Source organism: Lycium barbarum, chromosome 9 (assembly GCF_019175385.1).
Source record: "Lycium barbarum isolate Lr01 chromosome 9, ASM1917538v2, whole genome shotgun sequence".
NCBI lineage: Eukaryota > Viridiplantae > Streptophyta > Magnoliopsida > Solanales > Solanaceae > Lycium > Lycium barbarum.
In genome coordinates this window covers 123,169,889-123,191,323 of record NC_083345.1, presented here as the reverse complement: position 1 = coordinate 123,191,323, position 21,435 = coordinate 123,169,889, and the positions used below count along the sequence as shown (strand labels likewise).

Genomic DNA, 21,435 nt, shown 5'->3' with positions numbered 1-21,435 from the left:
AATACCAAGTTTTATGTCATGTGGCAGTGACAAGTAATTTTCAGTGTCGTGAGGGATTTTCGGCAAGATTCGTTTTATGAGAGATATAAGGATAGTTGGTATACCTTTTTGTTACAAAAAATAAATAAATTAAGTTTGTAATAAATCTTTAGTTCGATGGCGAAATCGTGATATTAATTATGATGTCCGATTGTGAAATTGACAGAGATTTTAAATGAACTGGAATACGCAATGGAAGTGACTATCAATCAATTAATCAACTATCCTCAATCTCAAATTTAAATTGGCTAAGGTTTACACGAATCCTCTACACAAGTCTTCAATATTCAGAAGATTCATTATAACTAAACTATCCCTACATTGAAGATGAACCTACCGCAAACCTCCTCCACTATTTGGACTTGAAAACAAATATGAAACGTTTGGGAGGATAAGGGAAGACTGCCTGAGGTAAGCAATCGAAAAGAACTCGATTTATCCGAATCAAACATGAAACATTAGGGAAGATAAGGGAAGACTGTCTGAGCAGAGTGACCGAAAGAACTTCACTCAACCGAATGGTAGCGGCATACAGCTAAGCCTATCATTGCAGACTAGCAGGTTAGCAGGGGTAAGAGTGTTTCATAGGTGTTCTCAGTCTCAAAGCGACCTTGCAAAGAATGATAAACGAACGACTCTGAAAGTCAAACCAAATATTGCAGTAAACAAATATGTACTAACTAAAGATGCTGATCCAGAATAATAACACCATTGTCAATGAGATTGAATTCAACTGTTTATTAACATCACATGCCAGAAGATTCCGATACTTGGTTTTCTTGAACTATACATAGATATTAGCTGTACACAACTTCTTTTTACTACTAAAACCTATATAAGATGGAAGCAGCAAGTGGAATATTAGCATGTCGATTGTGGATGGACAATGGAAATGAGAGCATTAAGCAAATGACCCAGAGTTGTGAAAACTACACCTAGTTAAGGTCCCCAAATGTGTTTTCTCCACTGTAGGTAACATAGAGGAAACCGTCTTCATCCTTCTTCTCATCATAGACTGAAGACATGATTGCACCTGCCAAAACCAAAAAATTAATCGAAATGTATAACCAAACGATGTTATGAAAGGAAAAAAACTGAAAAAAAAGGTAAAAATTTCTCCATCCAAACGGCTCCTTAGATTTGTAGATACCCAAAACTCATTCCGACTAATTATGATTCCTGCAGGGTAGGCCCACTAAAGGGGATCAAGCAGTCCATTGTTCTTCATTTTTAGGGATTAAACCCGAGGCCTCTAGTTAAGAGTGGAGAGATTGTACCTATCGTTCACACCCTTGCTATTGCTTTTGCAACCTCAATAAACCAATATAGTAGTAGCACTCACCTGTTGGTGGTAGGACATTGTCGACGAATATAAAAATTGCCTTTTCTGCACTCAATTTAATCCTTTTGCGAATGACATACACAAATTGGCCTACTGTCAAGTCGGCTGGGACAAGATACCTGCAATTTGTCAATTAGGAAACATGAATAATAAGCTTTTTTCTAGTAACAACCCAGATGCATATTCTATAGCATTAGTTTGTTACTATGCTGCTTGAACTCTTCAAAATTGTCAACCGGTGCTTGGCGGATCCACCAAAAAGTGCATTTTTAGAGGATTCGACACAGGTGCACCAACATATTTGAAGAGTCTGAGCAACATAAGTATAGACGTATATATTTAGCCAAACCGGTGTTTATGATAGGTTATCTTAAAGAATTACATGAATGCTACCAAGCATAGCCTAATTCTACGGGGCAAAATAAAAATACATAAGGTAGGAGGAGGTCATTTGCCAAGGAGGAAGCGAATGTACACATGAAAAGGAGCACGTAACTTTTTAGAAAAAAAAAATAGAACAAACATTTCCAGCACAATGTAGGGTTTAGATCTATATAACAAGAGAAAATATTACTACTAATAATTGATGAGCGCTCACTTTTTCTTGTCAATGTTGGGAATGTCACTCCTTTCAGCCTTTTCAACTATCACCTGCACAACATAAGACAAGTCAACAGAAGGTGGGGAGAATACTGGAGACATTAGCCACAAGTTACCCAAAGAGAATGAAATATTAAAGCAGCAACACTTGTTTCTCTTGAGACAAATTCTTAACAGTGATGATCATGTAATTTTGTAATGCATCAACTTTCACACATTGGTCAACAAGAAAACCAAAATGATAGCTGAACACTGACACTGGATTGATCGAAGCACATGTAGGTATGTCCGGTCGAACGCAGGTAGATATATCAAATCAAACATCTATGAGAGATATAAATCCTCAAAAATACTTTACTGACGACATTCCATGACAATCTCAAAATAAATACCACATAAATACAATGAGAGATGTAAGCCCTCATAGATACTTTAGTTGATTTTCCCATGTTAGCAGAAATGATCATCCCACCCTTTCATCAATATACCATTATCCTATCTAGGTTTATTCAGACAATGTTGAATAACATAGAACAGCAAAGTCTATTAATATAAAAACAAGAAAAGAAAAGTCAAACCAAAGTGGAAAAGGTATGAAATTCTTAAAATGCCAGCAACCAAGCTTGCCTCTCAAGATAAAGTCACCTATAATACATTCTGTGCGTTAGAAGATTAGCATTTACCCTTCCCAATGACTCAACACCATTAAAAAATACCAAGCATAAACCCGCAAGGGCGGCTCAGTTGGTTGAGCATGGGGCTTTCATCATAATGGAGGTCTCAAGTTCGAAATCCCCTGCCTACAACAGCCGGGGATTTGCCTTCTGGGTCGAGCTCGTTGCACAGGGCTTGCCTAGTGCAGAACAGGAGCTGAGTTTACCCTGTGCGCACCCGAAGGGTAGCGGTTGCGGGTTCCCATGTCATACAACAATAAAAAATAAAAAAAAATAAAAAAAAACCTAAGCATAAACAACATCCTTTTCATTTTTTTATGGTAACTATTCAAAATGCTGTTTTCAGTGAAATCGCTTAGATAATTACATTCACATTGAAGCAAGCAACTAGCAAACAAAAACAAATCTCCATATTCAATGCAATTCCAATGAAAACTTAATTCTCACCGGAATCCTATCTTGGTATTTTTCCCTAATCCTAGAAGCTTCTGCACGCCTTTTCTCTGTACAGCATTGGACACACAGCGTCAGAAACCAATAATAACACCAACCATATTTTTCAGGGAAAAAAAAAAAAAAAGATTGATACAAAGAATAATAAAACAGAATTTCAATACAAACCAAGATCATGTTCTTGCTTGAATGAACTCTTTGCCATATATATCTGCCTGAATTCAACCATAAAAAAAAGGCACAAATCCTTATGTTAAACTAACATACCAAATAAAGCTAATTTCTTCAACAACAAAAAACACTACAACCTATATTACCTTACAAAACAGAAATCAAGATTTAACATATCCTAAAATCTTGCCAAAAGATTAAACTGATATAAAACTAATAAGACCATCAACTTTCTAATTCTCTTTCTTCAACAAAAAAAAAAAAAAAAACCACCATAACCCATATTTTCTTACAAAACAGAAATTTAACATTAACATATCCTAATAACTTAGGCAAAAGATTAAACTGATATAAAGCTAGCAAGACCATCAACTTTAATTCTGCTGCTTTAGAAAAACAAACAAAGGTTACATTTTTTTGTTAAATTGACATACCCTTTACCAAATAAACTTGGGATAAAAACTAATAAGACCATCAAATGCTATTTTATTTTTTATTTAAAAAAAAAAAACTTAAAACTTGGGGGAAACAATAAACTGATATAAAGCTAATAAGACCATCAAAATTGATTCTACTGCTTCAAAAAAAAAAACAAAAAAAAACAATCAATTCATAAACCTATAATCTTGAATTCCATACAAAAAGAATTGAGAAAAGAAAGATGTATTATATTATATTGATCAAAAGAGAGTAAAGATTACACCTTTTTTTCTGAAGAATGATTGAACAAGAAAGATAAAGAAGATTGTTGTAGTAGGTTGATTGAATTGAATGATTATCTTTGCTTTTGCTTTGTTTTGTCTTAGCACTCTATGTATAAATAATAATGTACGTAGCCTAATATTTTATCATTATCCAAATTCTTTTTTAGTTTTTTATTAGTGTATTATATTTTGGGAATTATTGTTTGTGGTTGCTTGGAGATATGAGCAGACGTGGGCTTCAAGGATAAAAGTTTTGTCCGTGGCTTAATATTTTGAAATTGTGGTTCGAATTTTAGCTTAATAAAATAAAAAATTACAAGATAAATGTTTAGATTCGCAAGGCAAATATTTGCAAAGTTCTGTCATGCGAATCTAAACTCTATCTTGAAATTTTTTTAAAAAATTTTGACTAAGCGGGATTCGAATTTGAAATCAAGAGATTTTTAGTGAACGGCAAAAGTTAAAGATCACCAATTTGAGGAGCAAAAATTAAAGACCACCCCCAACAAAGGACAATCTTGTAAATTGCCCCTTGAAATTTGGATTATTTTTGTCTATGTTTGTATTTCACAAAACTTTAAAGATTTTAGGAAGAAGAAAAAAATGGAAATTTTGGAGCTGGCTCTGAGTGGACAATGAAGTAGTCAAATTTGATAGGAACTCAATGTTTACATCAAATTAATAATTACATTGATACATATTTGAAGATATATTTTTATTTTTTAATCATGGTCATTTAATATACAATATAATTTTCCTCGTTGATGATGATAAATTAATATTGTTTGGTGTAACAATAGGATGAGAATAAGTACATTTTCATTTGTGCTCTCCTTTTAACTATGCGATTTTTTTTTCCGGTTACCATAAGATTTCAGATTTAAAACGCAACGCGATAAAAATAATAGATAGTTTCATCCCAATTCAAACTTATATTGGTGGAAATAACAAATATTAATCGAGACCTACGTAAATGGACCCGCACATCGTTATAAAGCTTCTTTACATGAATGTGCTCATCGCACGCAAGAGTGTTGCCATAGGATAAAAGAGGATATACCCTGTATCAATTTGAGAATATCTTTCACCATCATACTTTTGCATTATTACACCACCATTGAAATTTAAGCATTAACAGATTTACAAGAGAAACAATTTCAGGATTAAAGTACTCAATGATATACTAAAGTAAGCAAACCCAAAAAAAACCACTGGATTTTCAGTGTAAAGAATCATCCAACTAATTTTGTGAACTTTTTGCCATGTTTCTTTTAGAGGCAATTGTTTAGTAACTAGTCCACTTGTTATTTCTGTTGCAACTTATCTAAATATCTCTTTTCAACAAACTGAAAGTTTTATGAGAAAATATTAAACCACGATCCAAAATTTTTTTGAGTTTCTGTTAGACGAAAATCTAATATTTTGACTACAATATTAGCAAACATTAGACCCGAGTCTAAGGTTGTCTGAAAGGGTAATATCTCAAGGATATATTTGCAACTTCTAAAAATAGGAAAAAAATCGAAATAGTGGCCTTGAAAGGAAGGAAATTTGCGTAAGTCAACCACTACTTTTAAAGGCCAAATATAGCCCAAAGGAGACAATTTAAATAGTGGCCTCAAAAAAAGCCATATGGTGCATATTCCTCCCTGATCTTCACAACAAGAAAAGAAGATTAGACTACTTTATCCAGTAGATACAAAATTTCATAGGACATCTTTTCAAGCTAGAATTATCATCAATAATCCTTGGTGAGTTAACAGAGAGATTTCAGGCAAATCAAAGACCAGCTAGACAACCTTATCCTACTAAAGAGTGCAGCTAAACCAAGACAAAATCACTATTGTATCAATCATTGGCCCGTCTCTCTTTTTTCTCCTCAATGCTTCTCTGAGATTGAGAAACAAACAATTTAATTGAAAATCTCATTGACTGCTCATTAACTTTTGAGAATGTAGCCCAAAGTTACACCGAACAAGCCAACAATGATGACAAACATGAAGGAAACGCCACCGCTGCGACTTTTACTGATATCACGCCTCAGAAGTTCCTACAGATAGAGTTTCAGAAGTCATTGTAATTAAAAGATACCACTACTGTTAACACACGCTGGTCGGACTCTTAAAAAAAAATGTCAACGGGTGCATCTCGGATCCTGCGAAAGTAGTTCAATTTTGGAGGATACGACACAGGCGTGACATCATTTTTTGGAGAGTTTGAGCAACATAGCTCTTGACCTAAATTATTTGACTGTTTATGCAAGTTCAGCTGACAATTCCATTTGTGTCGGCTTGCTCACATTTCCGGTCCCAATCCCGAATATAGGAACTACAGTAGGTTGATAGCCAGCGTAAAACTAGCATAAAACTAGTCTACAGAATATCATAACTAGTTTGGTGGAGGCATGGTAATTGTTGTTGTTTGTGTATGTAAGTTCAACTGACTATCACTTAAATCACAAGAATAAGTCGACTATTCAGGGTAAAAGGAGGACAGAAACAACGGCAAGCAGAGGAACTTGCATACAGAATTGCTACCAAAGAGTGCAGACTAGCCACAGAGCTAGGATACGATTTTCCTATTGGAGATCCATTGGCCTAAACAACTTGTCCATTTAGATTTCTCTAGATGGAATAATATGAAAAGGTGAGGTTCAAAATAATTTACAAAAGAGGGATTTTCTTTTTTAGATTTTTAAAAAGGACCGGTTCCGAGAGCAGCCCTTACAGCCAGTTCAGATACCGCTGTAGAGTGGGACGAGATAACCATAGTTTTGTCTCTGGATTGCCGAAGAATAGATATGGCAAATCTCTTGGTCTTTCAACAGGTATTGGAGTTCTGGGAGACAGGAGAATCAATCAAAGAAAGTAACGTTAGCCTTACCAATTCTTGACGAAGTCTGTTGCTCTGATGTAGAGCACCAGCTTTCTCCTCCGTCAATCTGTAAATGACTGACTTTGCCTGAAATAACACGTCCACATTAGCCATGTAGACCAAATAAACTCTTATCTCCTTTCAAACATATTTATAAAATCATCTATATCCTTGATTTGCTGAAAAAAGTAGAACAAAACTTATTCGAACGATATCAAAGATTAAAATGTTTATTAACCTTGTCCGCCGCATTTTTTGAATATAGTGGGGATATGGAAACTACAACATTCCTTATGATCAATCTCATATGTTAAATTTGATACGATTCCAATGATACACCAGCATGGACAGATAACTCGTGTTGTTTTCAGTGTATGTACCTACCTGCTAATTTATTTACACTTCTTCTTATGATAACAAAATCTATGATATCATTAGGTCATTCAGAAACTTCTCAAAGACATAGGAAAGAAATCTTGATTCTTTCCAAATAATACAAAAGAGTAACCATGAAGACGCCTTATAACTCACAATAACAAGCAACACACAGGAGACGTGTACATGTGCATGCCAGAGTAAAATGCATAGATACACACAGGTATAGAACATAAAGAAAATCTGGTACTCATACATAAAACTATGATACAACACATGTATTATTGACTTAGTAGGACATAAGCAAACTTTTCTATTGATAAGTAATACTCCCTTGGTCCCAAGTTACGTGACACACGTTTCTTTTTAGGTTGTCCAAAAAAAAAAAAGGGCACCTTTCTATATTTAGAAATGATTTAACTTTTAACTTTCCATTTTACCTTAATGGCATTGATTTTACAGCCACACAAATGTCTACATGTTTCAGACCACAAGTTTTAAAAGTTTTTTTTATCTCAAACTCTATATCAAGTCAAACACAATAATAAAAAATGGGATGGAGGGAGTAGGAACATAAGTAAACAAAGACACACAAACACATGTTAAGTATAGTATGGAATTGTAGTAGAAATTTCACCTCTGAAGATTTGTCATGAGTTTCAAGGAATGTTCGTGTAAGCTGCAGAGTAACATTGATATGGCATGAAAATTAAAGTTTCCACAAAATCATTAAATGACCATAAACAACAAATAAACGAACCTCAGAACCATTTTGTTGGTCATTCTCTGTCAAGGACTGTCTCGGTGAAGAACCTTCTTCTGATCCTTCTGCCACGGGGGATGGTGGTTGTGGCGGGGGAAGATAAATCACTCTCAATTTGCACTCTTCTACAATGCGTCCAGGCTCCTTATTGAACTATACAAAGAGATCAACAAACTTCACTACCCTTAAAATAGTTGTGTAACGACAACAACGACTAAAACATGATCCACTCTTTTATCATTCATTTTTAAATTTAAACATTTCGGTAGGGTAAGTTAAATATGATAGAAAATGACAAAAATGGTCCCTTATCTTTGGGTATTAGGTTCAAATTAGTCCATTAAGTATCACCTGCACAGTTTTAGTCCTTTAAGTTTGCCAAAAGTGAGTAGTTTTGATTTGCGTCAGATATTTACTGAACTCTTATTGCTAAATTTAAGCAGAACTGTGAAAAAGAAATGCTAGAAATTTCCGTCAAAATCACAGAAACCGCAGCACAAAAAACTACACCAGAAACCAAAAACTAGACCAAATATAACAGAAATTGCAACTCAAAAAGTTGCACCAGACCTTGAAATAGACCAAAATAACATAAACGTCAAAAAGTGTAGTTCCAAATGTGAGTTCCTGTTACATATTTTATATTTTCACAGTTCCGGTTCAGTTACAACCAAATTTTGGTGAATATCCAACAGAAGGTTCAGTTACAACCCAATTTTGGTGAATATCCAACAGAGACCAGAAGTGCTCACTTTTTTGAAAACTTAAAGGACTAAAACTGTTCAGTTGATACTTAAGAGACTATTTTGGATCTACAACTAAAGATAAGGGACCATTTTGTCATTTTCTTAACAAAGATATATTCTTCTTGTCCTCACATACTCAAAATTAAAAGGTCAAGGAAAAGAAAAAGTTCCACTCATTTGAATGAATTACCATTTCTTGGGTGATGTCTTTTGGATTGGTAACAGCATTTGCAACCACACTCTGAAGTAGAAACTTATCCTTGCATTGCATGTCAGCAGGGGCCTCTTTCTGTGCTTGCATTGTTACTACCAAAAATTGTAAACTAATATCAATGACACTGATAATGTGATGCTGAATAAGGACCAGACAGGATGAATACTTGTACTAAATAATATCTCAATTCAATGAAGTATAAGTTCAAGTTAACTTTTAAGCTGCACTGATGAGCTTAAATGGAGTGACATGGACAATATGAATTCATATACATCGTTCCACAGGCATAAGGCATAGTTTTTTGTCGGATTCAAAGTGGTGTCCGGGCTAGCTGCACGCACCACGACTAATTCCACGAGTTACCTATTATCTCCCACCAGCACAGGTACCGAGTAACTCTGCCCACTAAGACTTGAACAGATGGGAAGAAATCACCTAATGTTCTTTAGAGTTCAAAAGACCATAAATGACTTCCTTTTCTTCTTCTTTCACCTACCTTTCTACTTACTATATTTATACCGAGCACGAGATTATTCCAAATACTCCCTCCATCCTAATCTATTTGTCATTATCTAACTGAACATATAGTTTAAGAAAAAAAAGAGAACTTTGGACTCTTAAGTTAAATATAGATAAAAGTGCAAAGGTGCAAATATACGTATTAACTTTGCGATTTAGAGCAAATATACCCCTCGTTACAAAAGATTATGTGCATACCGATGACATCACAAGTGGATCGAGGCAAAACAATGCCTGTGTTTGGACGAACACAATACTTCTTGGGATTCGTCGTTTTAACCTGGAAAAAAAAATCAAAATTTATATGTGTATATATATATATTAAAAAAAAAAAGAAGACAAAATTCAAATTCATAATTATAAATTTGGGAAAGAAAATGCACCTTGAAAGCAACGTGATTTTCAGTTTTATTTGACAATTGAAGGGAACATGAAATCTGCTTCTTCAGCTCAACTGTGATCAAATCAAGAACCCCATTACACAAAAACAGAAAAAAAAAAAAAAAAACACAACAAATTGATGTCAACATAAAATAAAAAAACATTACTCTCTCCGTCCCAATTTATGTGATATTTTTCATTTTTCGATGATTAATTTGATTAAACTTTAAAGCTAAATTGGATTAGATTAACTCAATATTTTAAAATTGAAATTTATATATTTGAAACTACATCAAAAGTACTATACGTCACAACTCATCTTGTATCAATTTGCCAAAGTTCATGCAATTAAATCTCGAGAAACGAAAAGTGTCACGTACATTGTGACAGAATATATAAAAATGAAAAAAAAAAAAACAGAGAGGAAAAAAGGATAATATTTTTACATGGGAATTTGAGCTCAAGGGGATTGATGGTGAGAAGTTCTGGTTCTGCATTGCTCATTTCTCTCTTCTCTTTTTTACTATTTTTTTATTTTTGGTTCAGAAAGTGAATTAGAAAAAGGAAAATTTTGATTTGTTTTTTTTGTTCCTTTACTGATTACAGAGTTTGGAGGTGATCCGTATATGTCTCAATTTTCAAAATTCTCTCTCTTCAATGGCAAATTATATTGTGTTGCACTTATTATAAGAATCAAATTTGTATAAATATAATATAAATATATATTTGTCTCAGGTTCAAACGGTGAAGATAAAAAAATGAGAAACTTAGGCATATATATTTTCAGCCAAACTTAATTACGGTGATAGACCAAATATACGAAATTTGTGTATCTGAAATTTATACTGATATGTATATTACGTAGAATATACGTATAATATATGTATATTTAAGTAAAAATATATAAAACACATATATTTGCTGGCTATTTTGTACACTAGATCACCGAATGTGTTGGCCTTAAAATATTAGGGAACTTCGCCCCATTTATTCAAGTCTTAGATGGCAAAATCACTCAACTACTTTTGTTAGTGAGAGGTAGTACATATTTGTGAAATTAGTTAAGATGTGTGCAAGCTAGTTCATGGTTGTGAAAAAATTAAGTATATATTCCTAGCGAGTTCATATTATTTGTAAACATAATGATATTCTATAGCCCTCTTTATTCAATTAACGTGTCTTATTATTTATTTTTTTAAGTCTATTTTAAAGAGGGTGTCTCTTTTTATATTTGGTAACATTTTAATTTCTATATGATATTTTAAGACTATAAGATTTTATAACATTATAATGTTTTGCATATCTATTCTCATACGCTCCGTATCTAATCAAACTAAAACAATAATAAAGTGAAGCAACGGAGTACTACCAAGTAATCTATAATGTAGCACCCGCATTAAATAAAAAAGTATGCCTATTTTTACAAGATACTCCTTTCGATTGTTATGGAGTGCTATAAGAAAGAGTCTCTTTATTCCATGAAGGTAAGGATGAGTCTGCGTACATTCTATTATCTCCAAATTTCACCTATAGAATTACACCGACTATTATTGTGTTGTATTGTCAATGTATAGAAATATCTTCTTTTGCATGGAAAAGTCGAGAAAGCTTTTTGAGAAAAGATTCTGCTTAGCATAATTTATTGATTGCAGTCTCTTTTTCACTTTTTCTCCTTGATGTTTGTCTGAAAAAATTATTATTAGTTGGTCATTGGATTTAACTCTAGTGTCTCACTGGTCTAACTATGTCGTAATTAAGTCTTGGCCCTTATGTTTCTTGTCAAAAAAGAAATAAAATAAATAAAAATCTCAAATAAGTTCTGAGGTCTTACAGTTCAAATGAAATTTGGACAATTACTTATTTAGTATCATGTTAATATTTTAAGTCAATTAAAGTATCATTTACTCCCTTCGTTCACTTTTATTTGTCAAGTTTCGCTTCTCGAAAGTCAATTTGACTAATTTCCAGAGTTAAATTAAATTAGATTAATTTCATATTTTAATTTAACTATAGATATTCAAAAACTATACGAAAAATACTATAATTTACAATTATTCTCATATTAATATGATGAAAGAATACATCTTAAAATTTGAGTGAAAGTCTGTATAGTTTGACTCTCGAGAAGCGAAACGTGCAAAATAAAAGTGAGGATTATGATTTAAGTAATGTGACATTGTTACACACGTAACACCATTTTCTTTTCTACTAACAACACTAACAACAAATCCTACGTTTTCATTTCATTTGTTCTCCTTTTTAGTTGGCAAGTGACACCAAATGAATTTTAGTGCAACGAAGGTTTTCACTTGTCCGTAGATATGAAATTGAATTTATGCCACAGTTCTTATCACCAAGTTGAATAAATACAGAACATTTGAATGTAATAACTAATAAGTAATCAGAATTTAATGTAAGAAAAAGATTAAAGCTATTAAAACATTAAAGCTATTTAATGAAATGTTTGTTAGAACATAGTCATATCAATGAAGCTAGTCATGGACACCCTCCATCGCATTTTATGTGAAGATACTGGGACACAAAATTTAAAATGTCAATATATTATAATATTATATTAGTGACTGTGGAAGATCTTACGATTAGAAGATTAGTTTGATAGCGAAAACAGTAAGTTATATTATGGTATATTTTTGTCCTGGACAACTTAATAACCGATTTACTTGATGATATATTAAGGCACATCGGAGTTTAAACTATGAACAGTTCAATAAACTTTGAATTTAGGAATATGTGACTGAAGTTCAGTCATTGTTGCCTGAACTTCAGGCAATTCATGCACCATTTTTGAAATGTCTAAACTTCAGCCAAATCTAACTTGAGACACCGCAGGTTTTAAGATGTCCCGAAGTGGATAGATGCGCAAAAATAATTTAAAAGAAAGTACACATTAAATAGAGTACTCCGTGAATTTTTACAAACAAATAATGATCCACATAACTTAGGTAACCAAAACCTTTCGACTCAATCCTCCATCAGAGAATAGGTGGTGTGCAGGTTTCATCATGCACTCCCATACCATAATCCAACAAATTACGAGCAAGACATTCATTCTGGGGCTGCATCATTTTCAACTATTCTTTACGTTTATCAAGATATGAAACTAACAATTAATCACACGTGGTTGGAACCTAGGTAGATAACTGTCTCTCTAACCTCCCCCACTTAAATGCGAGGTTCTTGTACGCAGCAGAGTCAGAACCAGTTACTTGCACTTAACCCACACATCATATGTTGCACTCTTACTACTAAAACACAAAACTTGGCTTTGTAGAAATAATTTTACGGGTGTACTTCATTCAAGGTGGTACTGGACTAGTCAGTGACATTCTTGCAGATTAATAGAGCAAGCTGTGATAGACAACTCCCATGATGAATACTACACCAAGGACACTTCAAAACCTATTTCAAAACTAGGCTTCATGTCATGAATTTGAGTATATACATAATGGTGCAATCGCGTAATGGCATCATCAACCAGCTAAATAAATCAGACAAAGAGGAAAGAAAGAACATGTGAGAGACTGGCATTTACAACTAGTTTCTTATGAGATCGATGGTAGAGTGTTACTACTGGCCAAGTACATAAGCATAATGTTTATTGGTCTTTGCTAACTTGATCACAGTGGAAACCTACTTCAGAGACAACATTTTGATGCTACTTGAATCAATCTTTATCATGGCAGAAGTAGTTTGGCATCATATACTAAATGACTAGCAGTGGTCGATCACATTCATAAGAAGTTACTTGTAGGATGGATAACAACTAACAAGTATACGACCTAATAATCCTGACAGAGTTGTATTGGAAAGAATTGGGTTGAATGAGATTTAGGTATGTTATGTTGCACGAAGAAAGGATGTGCACAATCTGTAATAAACGACCACGAAAGCACCACTTCTATCAATGAGACTTCCCCTAATACAAAGGCACAAAGTGAGTTCACTAAACTTGCTTCCTTTGGCTGCCTCCTTTCTAACTTTTTCTTCTTAAACATCAAGTGAATTCGACCACAAGTTCAGTCCAACGATACTAAAAGAAAACAAAAGCTTAGAACAGGAAGCTACTCCCTCGTCCCAACTCCCAAATACGTGTCTCTTTAGCTCATTTCATGCCCATTAAGAAGAATAACAAAATACAAGGTATAGTTTACTAAGTACCCCCAATTTATTAGATGTTTCTTGAGAATTAAACACTATTAAGAAGAAGTAGTACTTTAATATAAGGGTATAGTTGGACACACTAACTATTTTTTGTCTTGAATTCTTAAAGCAACACTTATTTTGCGAAAAATTTCTTTTGCGAAAGCGATACTTATTTTCGGATGAAGTAATACTACGGCTTTATAATTAGGAACCTAATGCTCAGAACATGACTTATTGCTCTAAAGCTGGTTCACAATCTTGAAACTTTGCCGCCACAATCAAGCTTGGGAGGGAAGTGGTTGGAAGTTAATAAAAATGTATTAGAAAATACTTTAGGCTATAATAGTACTATTACTCTATTAGAGTGGTGATAAATTTACGATACATGTTATTAACCTCACATGAATAAGATTTGCATTTCCTTATCAAATCTTTTTTATAAGGAAATGCAGATCCTTATCAAATCTTCCCAAAGAATCAGATTTTCAGCTCCATCAAATCCTTTTATAATTCCCTTTTCAAGCCCTTACCATTCAAAATCCAAGTATTTGTTACCTACAATTTCATTGGGATTAGTTATACTAGTCAACCTCAATATATATATATATATATATATATATATCAGCAAATTATCTCTTCATCTTCCCTTGTATTTCAAAGCTTTAATTTCTTCAGTCATGGCGGAATTAAACGAAAACACGTCCATTCATGAGCGAACAATTTGCCACTCCAAGATGGTGTAGCCATCGTTACCGGCTTTTCACGCGGCATAGGAAAAGCGATTGCACTTCATTTAGCCTCTCTTGGTGCTAAACTCGCCATCAACTATACCTCCTCAAACTCCAGTACTCAAGCCAACAACATTGTATCTCAAATCAACTCTAACTACTTCAATAGTTCAGCCATCGCTGTCAAAGCCAATATCTCCGATCCAGACGAAGTAAAGTCCCTCTTCAATGCAGCGGAATCAGCCTTTCAATCTCCTGTCAACATCTTAGTCAACTCCGCGGGTGTGTGTGACGCCAAGCACCCAAAGGTCATGAACACAACCCTTGAGATTTTGACAGGACTTTTAGCGTTAACACACGTGGGGCTTTCATATGCTGTAAGGAAGCCGCCAACAGGATGATCAAAGGCGGGCCTGGCGGGGGATGGATTATATGCGTAACATCTTCTGCAGCTGCGTCGTTTAGGCCTGGGAATGGGGCGTACACGGCTTCAAAGGCAGCTGTGGAAGCAATGGTGAAGATACTGGCTAAGGAACTGAAAGGGACGGGTATAATGGCGAATTGTGTGGCGCCAAGACCGATAGCGACAGATATGTTTTTCGATGGGCAAACGGAGGAGATGGTAAAGAAGGTGATTGATGAGTGCCCACATGGAAGACTTGGTCAGTCAGAGGATGTAACACCGGTGGTTGGGTTTTTGGCCGGCGACACTTCTGAATGGGTGAATGGACAGATCATTCGTGTCAATGGAGGCTACATCTGAGTTACTTGTGTATTTCCTAGTAGAATTTTCTTTTTTCATGCCTTATTTGCTAATGATAAACATGGGTTTCTAAGGGGTCGTTTGGTAGGGTGTATAAGAATAGTGCTGAATATGGTGTATTAGTAATGCAGGGATTAATTATGCTGAGATTAGTTATGCTGAGATTATTTCTTATCAACTGGCTAATACATGTCTAATACATCCTACCAAATGACCCCTAATAGTACTAGGCTACTAGCTATAATTGGTCTCAGGTAGATACCGCTGCCGCCAAGACTGAACACCAATAAGCATCTAATAGGTGTTCTACATCTTAAAGTAATAATAAAAAATACAAGGAAAAACAGATAAAGCTAGTGATAGGGAATGCTAGCAGAAAATATCCCTTCTGAACAAGTAAAGTGTTTTCAGTTTTTTTAATTTCTCCCAGCACTAAGGGCAAGCAGCACCAATTTGAAATGACACATATTTGCGATTTATTTTGAACAATGCTAATGGACCCAAATCCATGTAGACATCTCATCATTTACTTGTGAAATGTAACACATGCTGACTAATTGCATGCGTAAAAGGAGAAAAACTGAAAGTTCAGTACTAAAAAAGGTCAAATCCCATGCTGCAACCAAAAGCCAGTAAGCAACACACCACAGGACAGAAACTTTTGAGTTCACTCTCAATTAAAAGGCAGTTATTATTATTATTATTATTATTATTATTATTATTATTATTATTATTATGCAGATAAGCCATTTTTCACTTCCCAGGAGAATGTCATTCTTACAACAGTACAGAGCATGGATACCTGAGGCATGAAAGAAAATAGAGAGTGCAACTTCAAGAAAGCCTTGCATCCAATTTTTTTTTTTTTTATCAAGAAATATAATTAAATAGTCAAGTTTCTGTAACAAGATCATTCTCAAGGTCAATGACAGAATTTTACACATGTATATATTGAGAAGAATAGTTAGCAGATTACTTACACTTTTGCCAATTTTAATTAGAAACCAACTGATTCACAGACAATTACATTGAGAGGGATGAGGAATTCGTGGCTTTATTCTCTCCAATAGCTTTTCAACTTCAATAAATCCACCAAGTGGCCCCAATGATGCGTATTTTATAAACCTCGAGCTGTTCAATGCCTTAAAATTAGAAAAGGGAAATACAATACTTCCAAGAATTTCAAAGCTTTCAAAAAGGTAATATTCTAGAGTATCGAAGGAAGTCTAAGCATGTAGAGAAAAGGTTACCTTGGAGTATAAGGAAGTGCTAAGCAGTGGAGGTGGAGGTGATCAACACTGTTGAATGGAGGCTGATGGAAGCCAAATCTGAGATAATGGAAAAATATTTGTGAAAAGGACTCCTACTCCAAATGTAAGTTTTTATGTTAAGAATCCTGAAATATATAGTTAATGACTTGTAAGCTAGAGAAATTAACTACATTGTCGCAGCTGTCTTCTCTATTGTAGCTTCAAGTCAGTACTTATAACTAGCGGCTTAAGATTGTAAAATGTATTTCTTCATCCATAGAAGCTTCTGTTGATTGGCCCTTAATTCAATATAAGCGCCAGACAATAAGAAAAAAGATAATTAAGCAGAAAGCTAGAATCGTAAAACAAGTTCCTCAAGTCACTGGATTAAGAACTGCTTTAGGTCCCAGCATTTATTCTCCAGAGTGATTGAAGGAAAAATTTCAGGAGTATTAGGTTTGGTTATGTTACTACCTACATTGCGCGGACTCTTCAAAATCCTTGCCGCACCCGTGTCGACACGACATGGGTGTGGGAGTGGGATCTACACCGGATTCGGTGAACTCATCTTGGTTACTTTGACTATATCAATGACCAAGAAGGATAGAATGATTGGGTATTTGATTTGATTTTGTAGGTTTACGTCACATATATATATAGTTATAGAAAAGTACGAGAATGCTATGCTATTTCACGAGATATCTTATGAATAACATATTAGGTGTTTATAAAGAATTAACATTTATTAGCTTTAGTTCAATACTATAGACCCGCACCCGAATCCAAGCAACATAGTTACTACTACAAATTATAGAATAACGGTAGAGCAAATGAAGATGCAACTCCTCCTTTCTTTGTGTGTGTTTAGAAGAAACTACCTGTAATGCTTGGACTGAGGTGCATCCCTATGTAATAGGCTCTTTCCCACATCTAACATGTGACTCACTGTAAGAAAAGAAGCTGCAAGTTAGATTTGTAAATACAGAGAAATAAAATAGCATCTGGATTCCAAAAGAAAATGATGTGGTAAGTATGAATTCGAAAAGTTTAAGTTACCTAAGGAGAAGTCTTCTGGGCTTCTCTGAAGGTTTTTGACAGTTGGAATGTGCTGTTTTGGAATTACCAAGTAATGCCTATCCACATTTTGAGTTCAAAAAACTTATTAACAGGAGAAAATTACAAAGGGCTTCGCACATTTAAACTCTACGGCATCGACAGAAGTGTATTTAAATGACTTATATTCACATAACGACTGAAAATTTCAAAGTTTATGGAGAACGAATACGGCTGTACAAAACTATATGCAAATCATTTTTAACTTCATGATTAAAAATAGGTGGTTGACCAAAACAATAAGCCAAACAAAAGGCAAGCATTATTAAGTTTGGCATAAAAGATTCATAGTCCCATTCTGATGACTTAGTTTGACTTGATACGAGCATAGGAAAGAGTAAGACTTTCACTCCAACTGAATCATCTTATCAACTTGAGAATTGGAAGTTGAGCCTGCTAAAGTGAACTCTAGTATAGCTAAATGGTGTATCTAATTGTTCCTTTACGAACACGCTGGCATTAGCTAATATTCATATATCCCATGTTCGACATAAAAAGGAAAAAAAAAAAAAAAGGAATTCATTAACATGTAAATCTACGCAAAAATACCACTACTAAACAATTTCTTTTTTTGATAACCGTGGTAACTGGTGATCGGGCCAGCTTGCGCGCAACTCGACTAATTCCACGGATAACATCTACCTCCCACCAGCACAGATACCGGTAACTCTGTCACAACTAAACGATCTTTTTTGTGGAGTGTTAAACTACAATTTGAAAATTCATGAATCTGACCTCAACTAATTTAGCATCGAAATAAGTAAATAAAATCTGAATTCAGGTGGAAAAAAAAAAGAGAGGAAAAATATGAAAAACTGATGAGAATTGAAGAACCTGAAGGCAGAGGGATTAATATCGGGAAACGCAACGACTTTATCATCCTGCAAAATCAATTAAAGAAGCAAGCTAGAACAATTAACCTAAATAACCGTCCACTCAATCTAATCCATGTTATAATCAGTAAATAACTGTGTATAATTAATTTATACCGGCTAGAAAAAGTAAACAGTAAACTCAACAGACTATTTATATAAAAATCCCTTAAAGCTACAAAAAAAAAGTCAAATTACTGCGTGTGTGTATACCCGTTGGAAAAAGTAAACAAATTTCACCGAATATTTATATAAAAAACTCTTAAAGCTACAGAAAATTAAAATTACTGCGTCTAGGAAAAGTAAACAGTGAATTCGATCGTATTTATATAAAAATCTCTTAAAGCTACAGAAAAGTAAAATTACTGCTTCTAGGAAAAGTAAACAGTGAATTCGAGCTGTATTTATATAAAAATCTCTTAAAGCTACAGAAAACTAAAATTACTGCGTCTAGGAAAAGTAAACAGTGAATTCGAGCGGTATTTATATAAAAATCTCTTAAAGCTCCAGAAAAGTAAAATTACTGCATCTAGGAAAAGTAAACAGTGAATTCGACCGGTATTTGTATAAAAATCTCTTAAAAAAAAAAAAAAAAAAAAAAAAAAAGAGGAGATGTTACGGAGTGAAGGAGAGTGGTGGAGGAGGAAGAGCTATTTGCAATCTGGCAAAATATACATTCCGATAATACCCCTCCAGTCATTCTTCCTATCATTCCGCCATTCTTGATTTTCTTCTTTGCTTATTGACAGAAGTAGCCGCCATTAACGTGCTCAGTACTCAACTTTAGTAATTGGGCCAAACCCGACTAAAATTGCACGTTTTGTTACTCAAATGGGCTTGTCTTTAATTTTTGACCGTCAATAAGGTGGTTTTTTAATTTTGGGACTTTAAAATCAAACTTATGTATAGCGGGGATATACGTCTTTTAAAACGCAAGGCATAACTTATCTGATATTTTGATGTGACATATTTATGTGCTGCAAAAAAGTTACGTCTCAATTTATGTGACATTTTTCGTTTTTTGAGAGTCAAACAAAATTTTTTTTTACTTTTTATATAGTTTTTAAATATGTAAATTATTTTACAAAAAACTTGAAGATTGTTTGCCTGAATTCACGATTAAAATAAAGAAATTTGACTATCGAAATACGAATTATATCACATAAATTGGAACATAGCGAGTATTTGCTATGAGGGACAAAAATTAAAGACCAACACAAAATAGGGACAAAAGTGTAAATGAGGGTTGAATTGATTAAATGACCCTCTACAAAATATAACAGATCCATTATGTGTTATATCAAAATCGTTCATGTATATAGAGGGTCACACGAGGGTCATATACCTATTCATTTTTGTAAAGATCCCTTTTAACCAATTTCCTTGTGGAGAGGTGCAAGAGCTACTAGCTATTTGGCAAAATCTACATTCTGATAATGCCCCTCCAGTTTTTGTTCTCTACTTGTTGAGAGGAGTCGCGATTAACGTTCCCAGTACTAAACTTTGGTAATTGGGCTGAGTTTGTGCACTAACCCGATTTAGAATAAACAAGCTCGGATACAGCCCATCTCTATAAACTGGACCTGGCCCACATATTGAGATGGGAAAATTACGGCCCAATAACTTTGGGTGATCTAGTTTGCAAAATAGCCAACAAATGTATAAGTTTTGTATATTTATGTTTACCCCGGATTTTGGTAATCAATTGAATTTGTAGGTGAGGTATAGGATATGTGGATAACTTTAATCTATTTTGGGTTTATGAGAAATGTTTATGGATTTGCATGCTATGATACGTATATATGAATATATATTAATGTCTTGAGTGAATACGTTGCTATAGATGATTAAGCTAATGGTGTTAGAGGAACAAGCTAAAACCACAAAGATCCACTTACTCGGACTAAAGAGAAAGAGATAATGTTTTTGTATATATTTGCTATTACAATGTTTTTGATCTCAAAAAGCTAACCTCTAAAAGTAAGGAGATGCCTTCTATTTATAGTTTTGCCTTATGGGTCTTGCATACAACATAAAGCCTTTTTAGAGTAATAGAAACCCTAAAAGGATAAGGTTGGACCGTACGGTCTGACACCCGTATGGTCACCACAACGTGACCGAACGGTCTTGACGTGTGGCAACTCTGCAACTGGTTAACCGGACCAACAGCCACGACCAATTTGGACATGAAGAAACCGGACAAACATTGATGCAGAGTTTGGTCTGAAAATACCGGACCAAACAGATTTACTTCCCTTTTCTCGGATCAACTGCGCCTGTTGGAATCCCACCAGTTCGAAGGAAAGACTTCGTACTCATGCTTGTTTCTTCCTATCCCCGGTCTCACCGGTCTTGCATATATCCGGTTTTTACCGTATACAATTTATACTTAATTATACAAATACTATATACAGTCAAACCTCAGCATTGTTGGGTCTGAAATTTTTTGGCTGCTATAACGAATTGCAGTTATGCACCTATAACAACATTGATATTTAAATAATATTTCGCTGTTATAAGCAAAACAAAATGCATAAAATCTAATTTTTTATATTTAATTGTCAAATCCTGAGCTTAATCACTTTGTATAATAACAAAGGGAAATCTTTTAATGATGAAATATGTATTCATATAATATTTTTGTCATAAATAGCGTATCAAAATATTTGGTCAAAATCTCTACACTTATT

General features: G+C 34.1%; 3 protein-coding genes and 1 pseudogene across 4 annotated transcripts; 1 reads left to right on the top strand and 3 right to left on the bottom strand.

Moving 5' to 3' along the window:
• Positions 1 to 736: 736 nt before the first annotated feature.
• LOC132609823 (autophagy-related protein 8f) lies at positions 737 to 4,126 on the bottom strand. Its single transcript, XM_060323985.1, has 6 exons — positions 3,984 to 4,126; positions 3,277 to 3,325; positions 3,103 to 3,158; positions 1,980 to 2,032; positions 1,382 to 1,500; positions 737 to 1,072 (listed from the first exon to the last, which is right to left on the bottom strand). Exons 2-6 carry the CDS (start codon positions 3,311 to 3,313, stop codon positions 975 to 977), a joined length of 363 nt encoding a protein of 120 aa, XP_060179968.1. The 5' UTR covers positions 3,314 to 3,325; positions 3,984 to 4,126; the 3' UTR covers positions 737 to 974.
• Positions 4,127 to 5,570: 1,444 nt separating this feature from the next.
• Positions 5,571 to 10,582, bottom strand: LOC132609821 (vesicle-associated protein 1-2-like). The gene is made up of 8 exons (XM_060323981.1): positions 10,302 to 10,582; positions 9,858 to 9,928; positions 9,673 to 9,754; positions 8,932 to 9,047; positions 7,993 to 8,148; positions 7,870 to 7,911; positions 6,867 to 6,944; positions 5,571 to 6,033 (listed from the first exon to the last, which is right to left on the bottom strand). Exons 1-8 carry the CDS (start codon positions 10,357 to 10,359, stop codon positions 5,923 to 5,925), a joined length of 714 nt encoding a protein of 237 aa, XP_060179964.1. The 5' UTR covers positions 10,360 to 10,582; the 3' UTR covers positions 5,571 to 5,922.
• Positions 9,870 to 19,581, bottom strand: LOC132609822 (bifunctional adenosine 5'-phosphosulfate phosphorylase/adenylylsulfatase HINT4). Of its 2 annotated transcripts, XM_060323984.1 has the most exons (7): positions 19,365 to 19,581; positions 18,708 to 18,754; positions 17,817 to 17,893; positions 17,639 to 17,705; positions 16,761 to 16,838; positions 16,491 to 16,641; positions 9,870 to 9,928 (listed from the first exon to the last, which is right to left on the bottom strand). In XM_060323984.1, exons 1-6 carry the CDS (start codon positions 19,455 to 19,457, stop codon positions 16,524 to 16,526), a joined length of 480 nt encoding a protein of 159 aa, XP_060179967.1. In that variant the 5' UTR covers positions 19,458 to 19,581; the 3' UTR covers positions 9,870 to 9,928; positions 16,491 to 16,523. The 2 variants fall into 2 exon arrangements, with proteins under 2 accessions (XP_060179967.1, XP_060179965.1); XM_060323982.1 differs by lacking the exon at positions 9,870 to 9,928 and having other exon boundaries at positions 16,344 to 16,641; positions 19,365 to 19,580.
• LOC132609820 (NADPH-dependent aldehyde reductase-like protein, chloroplastic) lies at positions 14,460 to 16,252 on the top strand (annotated as a pseudogene).
• Positions 19,582 to 21,435: the final 1,854 nt, after the last annotated feature.

Coding starts and splice junctions, on each gene's coding strand:
- LOC132609823 (XM_060323985.1), bottom strand. CDS start 3,313: ATGGCAAAGAGTTCATTCAAGCAAGAACATGATCTTG. Junction 2,033..3,102: donor AATACCAAGATAGGATTCCG/GTGAGAATTAAG, acceptor TATGTTGTGCAG/GTGATAGTTGAAAAGGCTGA. Junction 1,501..1,979: donor CCCAACATTGACAAGAAAAA/GTGAGCGCTCAT, acceptor GACAAATTGCAG/GTATCTTGTCCCAGCCGACT.
- LOC132609821 (XM_060323981.1), bottom strand. CDS start 10,359: ATGAGCAATGCAGAACCAGAACTTCTCACCATCAATCCCCTTGAGCTC. Junction 9,929..10,301: donor CCTTGAGCTCAAATTCCCAT/GTAAAAATATTA, acceptor ATTTGATCACAG/TTGAGCTGAAGAAGCAGATT. Junction 8,149..8,931: donor AAGACATCACCCAAGAAATG/GTAATTCATTCA, acceptor CTCTTTGTATAG/TTCAATAAGGAGCCTGGACG.
- LOC132609822 (XM_060323984.1), bottom strand. CDS start 19,457: ATGATAGGAAGAATGACTGGAGGGGTATTATCGGAATGTATATTTTGC. Junction 18,755..19,364: donor CCACCACTCTCCTTCACTCC/GTAACATCTCCT, acceptor TTGATTTTGCAG/GATGATAAAGTCGTTGCGTT. Junction 16,642..16,760: donor GCACTTCCTTATACTCCAAG/GTAACCTTTTCT, acceptor GGCATTGAACAG/CTCGAGGTTTATAAAATACG.